Consider the following 4,680-nt stretch of genomic DNA (forward strand, 5'->3'; position numbering starts at 1 on the left):
GTTGGGTATTCGATATCGATTAATAATGGTAATAGGGATAGTAATGGTAGTGGTGATAAGAAGGAGAAGAAGATACAACATGTGGGAAACACATTAAGTGCCGTGTTCTGTGCTGGGGGCTGTGTACAGTCACTGAGATGACAGTTCATCCAGGAAGCCATAGGCATGTCCCAAATAAGGCAGGAAAAATACTGAAGTCAGTAGTTCTTTTTCTTTATGAATTGTGATCTCCTTCAACTGATTGTCATAGGAATTTTCCTCTTGAGCTGGAGAAGTGCCAAGGGATTGAGCTGTGCACATTCAGTGAGAGTGCGAAGGGGTCATCTGGAGGACACTGCAGTGAGTCAGAGGAGGTGGGTGGCTGGGCACCAGCTTGCTGCTCTAACTGCATTAGCACCTTGGCCCAGTTCGTGCCCAGCCTCCGTGGAGGGCCAGAAAGTTTAAAGCCTGATTTAATTTTAATTAAGATGGTGCCCTCCACCTCCTCGTGACAAGACCAGCAGACAACCTGAGCTCCAATCTTTCCTCCCTCCCATCCGGAAGGTCATTGATTGCTCTCAAGCATGACCCACGATAACCCCAGAACACTCATGTATGCAGCACACACATACACTTGGTTCCCAACCTTGTAGAGCTTCCTGATCCTGGCCAACAGTGACCTCTGCCTCAGGGAGTCCATTCTACTTATTGTGCCTTGCAGAGGCCCTCCCTACCTACAACCCCAGCTGGTATGCTGGCAAATGCTTTTGCCAGGAGAAAGGGCTTCCTATCTAAATGGTAAATAACTTGACATTTTTTATATAACCTATTTAACCTTCTTCATGAAACCTCAAGGTCTCCACCCATCCTGAGAGTCACTCTTTCTCCTGAGTCTCGTCCATGTCTCCACAACTCCTGTCTGACACTGGCATCTCACTTTGCGCCTTTGCTCGTTTGGCTGGAGCCCACCTCTATCCTTTCCAATGACAGACAGACTCAAAGCTGAGTGAGTGTGAGCAGCCATTTGCTGATCACTTAGAGAGCAGCAGAGGGAATTACGCTATAGCAGACAGCAGATACCTTTACAATGGTTTATTAGAACCCTGTCTTAATAGGCCTTTGGCCCCCAACTGACAGGAATCCCTCTCCTTTCTCAACCAGTCTCTGCCATCTTGCTCACTGCCATGTCTCCCTCAATTCATTCTTCCTGAGCTCTCTCCCCACCCCCTACCCCCTTTTTTTTTTATCATGAACAGGAATTTTAGTTCTCTTTATGCCATGATTTTTGGGTTGTGTTCTGAGGGCTGTCTTAACCACCAAATAGCTCATAAAGAATTTTGCCAAATAAATACCCTTCCAGTCTGGAGGGAAATCATGCCACTCCCTTAAGGAAGCAGATGTGACTGCAAGGAATTGTGATTGGAGTTATCTCTACTAAGGTACTCTTTCCTGATAGGTAGCAAAATAGGTACGTACAGGGTGTTGATCCCGCGTGCCTTACTGCTAGGCGATGAGTGCTACGGTCTCGGGCTGTCTCATCTCCTTCAGCACGACCCACTGGCTCCACAGCCAGTATCTGAGTAATGAAGAAAACTTGAAACTGTTTGGGAAATGCAACAACCCCAATGGCCATGGGCACAACTATAAAGTTGTGGTGACAGTAGATGGAGATCATGTTCCAGGAATTATTATAAATTTGACTGACCTCAAAGGGTATATGGAGGAGGCAATTATGAAGCCCCTTGATCATAAGAATCTGGATCTGGATGTGCCATACTTTGCAGATATTGTAAGCACAACAGAGAATGTAGCTGTATATATCTGGGAAAACCTCCAGAAATGTATTCCTGTGGGACTTCTTTATAAAGTAAAAGTATATGAAACTGACAATAACATTGTAGTCTATAAAGAAGAGTAGCCCTTAAGGGTTAATACTGTAGAAAGATTTAATTTCCATATTTGAAAACTATCTTTATCCCTTTGGACTATTAAAAAGTCATCACATAATTATTGTACCTCCACATTGTGTTCCGGAGTGCCTGATTTATTGAAATCATTGTGAGTAAAACTTGTTTTAAATTCAAATCTATTTTAAAACCAAATTTGTAATGTATCCCCAATTTGTAACGTTACTCAACACAAATTTATTTCTCACTAACATACAGCTCCAGTGAGGATCAAGTAGGGGGGGGGTGCTCTAATCCATGGAGTCATTCAGGTAACCAGGCTCTTTCCATCTTGTGGCTCTATCCACTTCTAGGATCTCAAAGTCAGCTCTATTCAGCAGGCAGATAGGGAAAGAGAGCAAGGATTCCTTGTGGGAGCTTTATGCGGGTCATGCTTGAAAGTGGTGGTCATCATTTTGGCTCACATACCATTGGCCAAAATTTGATCATGTGACCATACCTAACTCCAAGGGAGGATGGGAAATGTAGTATAGCTGTTCACACAAAAAGTTTAGTACATGGATATTGGTGATCTCTAGCAGCCTCTGCCACATTCTTTTAGAATTAGCTTCTCTCTACTCCAAGTTGGAGCTTCTTTTAATGGTCCATTCAAGTTTAAAAAGAAACGCTGGCACCTTTATGAGAATAGCCATACAGCTGAAGCCTCCTGAATCTTTTTTTGGATATCATTATTGGAGTCAGAGGCAAATGTGTGGGCAGAGAACACAAGCCTCCAAATGTTAGAAGGATGGTCATTGAGTCAACAAAAACAAAAACAAAAATAAAAAATCTTTGTGAAATCACAGCCACTTAGTGGGAGGAGAATGAACTGTTCTCAGCTATCTCTTGCTACTGAAGACGTGAAGGGAATATAAATGTAGACAGTACATTTACTTTGCTGAAGCACAAAAATTATAGGGTTTCAATCTACAGAAAAAGGCTGAAGTTTTTTTTGACACTATCTAATAAATTATGTGCAGTTGTCTTCTGCTTCTCCCAGAAATGAAACTGCTTGGAGACAAGACTTGACATCCAGAGAGAGAAGCAAGGGGGAAGGTGTGCCTAATCTAGCCATAGATTATGCCAGTTCTCCCAGTGTAATCACTTATAGCACCTTTGCTTTCAAAAGTGTCCCAGTGAGATGATAAATTGTATGGTCATATGGCGGCATTTGAATACAGAGCAAATTTGTTTACATCTAACACTGCTATGCCAAAACTATGCTTGTAAACAACATCAGGAAAATGGTTAAGTAAACCATGGCTTATCACCACAGAGAAAGCCACCAAATCATGACTACGTACAACATTTGAAAACTCTTTGGACCCACAGTACAGCCATTGCCTTCTAACTGGTTTCCTTGCCTCCAGTTTTGCCCCTTCTAGTGTGTTCAGAGCTGCTGTATACACTGGCACAGAGTATGCCCTACACAATTTATGGAAGTGCTATTCCCATAAAACATAGTGGGAAGGGTGCCTACACTAGAGTTACATACTACCCAGCCTGCCTAACTGCACAGGGCCATCCAGAATGTGCTTCCCACACTGCAGCCTCAATGCTTGTTCTTAAAAACCAACACACTGAACATGACATTCCTTGCTTAACCCATTCAATGCCTCCTCTTTGATGTCAGGATCAAATATAAACTCCTTATTTTGGCTAACAAGGCAGCTCATGATGATCTCTGGCCCCTGTCAAATTCTCTTGTTTCTCCTTATCATGGAGTCTGTCATGTGTAATTTTATTTGTTGACTTGACTGAGCCAGGGGGTGCCCATGTAGATGGTCATTTTGTGAGGGTGATCCTGTGAAGATTTTTTTTTTATGAGATTAACATTTACATTTGTGGACTGAGTAAAGCAGCTTGCCCTCCATAAGGTAGGTGGGCCTCATATAATCAGTTGAAGGCTTGACTAGAACAAAAAAACTGATCTTCCCCAGAGTAAGATAGAATTCTCCTGCCTCACAACCTTTACACTGGGAGATTGGCTCTGCAGAAGTCAGAAGTCATGAAGGACTTACCAGCCTTCACAATCATATGAGTTAATTCTTTATAATAAATCTTCCCTTTTTCCTTGCTTCCAGACTTACTGGCTTAGGGCCCCACCCTTATGCCCTCATTTAACCTTAATTACACCCTAAAGGCTCTCTCTCCAAATATAGTCACATTGGGATTAAGGCTTCAACATTTGAATTCGGGGAGGTGGGGCACAATTCAACCCCTGAGTCCAAACTCCCACCATCCTGAATTACTCTCACATCACGGTCACCAAACACTATGGACTTGGTCAAATTGGGTCCTACCCATTCTGTGACAAACACTCTTCTTTCTGCCAAAACCACTCCTCCCAATTCCTCTTAACAAAATTCACTCTTATACATCATTGGGTCTCAGATTACAGAGCACCTCTTCCAGGCAGCCTTCCATGAGTGCCGTCTACAAGTCTAAATTGGGGCTTTGTCTAACGGGTTTCCATTACCCTCCCATACACTTCCCTTGTCATATTGCATTGCATTCATTGTCTGTTTGTCATTGTCTTCCTTGTACTCCATTGAACCCCTACCATCTAATCCTGAGCCTGGTATCCTGAAATACATAGTAAATACTTCATAAATTAAGTTGAAAAAGTAGAATAAAAATAACATGCATGCTATGATTATAACTATGTAAAAACACTTGAGCAAAGGAAACATGAAAAATATCCCAATTTTTCTGTAATGTGATTATGTTATTTTATAACTTTAAAAAGTATGGT

General features: G+C 42.2%; 1 protein-coding gene across 1 annotated transcript; it reads left to right on the forward strand.

Annotated features, from left to right (window-relative positions):
- Positions 1-1,489: 1,489 nt before the first annotated feature.
- LOC308497920 (6-pyruvoyl tetrahydrobiopterin synthase-like) lies at positions 1,490-2,007 on the forward strand (the record flags this gene model as incomplete). Its single annotated transcript, XM_081048991.1, has 1 exon — positions 1,490-2,007. The coding sequence occupies one exon, from the start codon at positions 1,490-1,492 to the stop codon at positions 1,895-1,897; it is 408 nt and encodes a 135-aa protein (XP_080905117.1). The 3' UTR covers positions 1,898-2,007.
- Positions 2,008-4,680: the final 2,673 nt, after the last annotated feature.

This window comes from Rhinolophus hipposideros (genome assembly GCF_964194185.1).
Source record: "Rhinolophus hipposideros genome assembly, chromosome: 5".
Taxonomy (NCBI): domain Eukaryota; kingdom Metazoa; phylum Chordata; class Mammalia; order Chiroptera; family Rhinolophidae; genus Rhinolophus; species Rhinolophus hipposideros.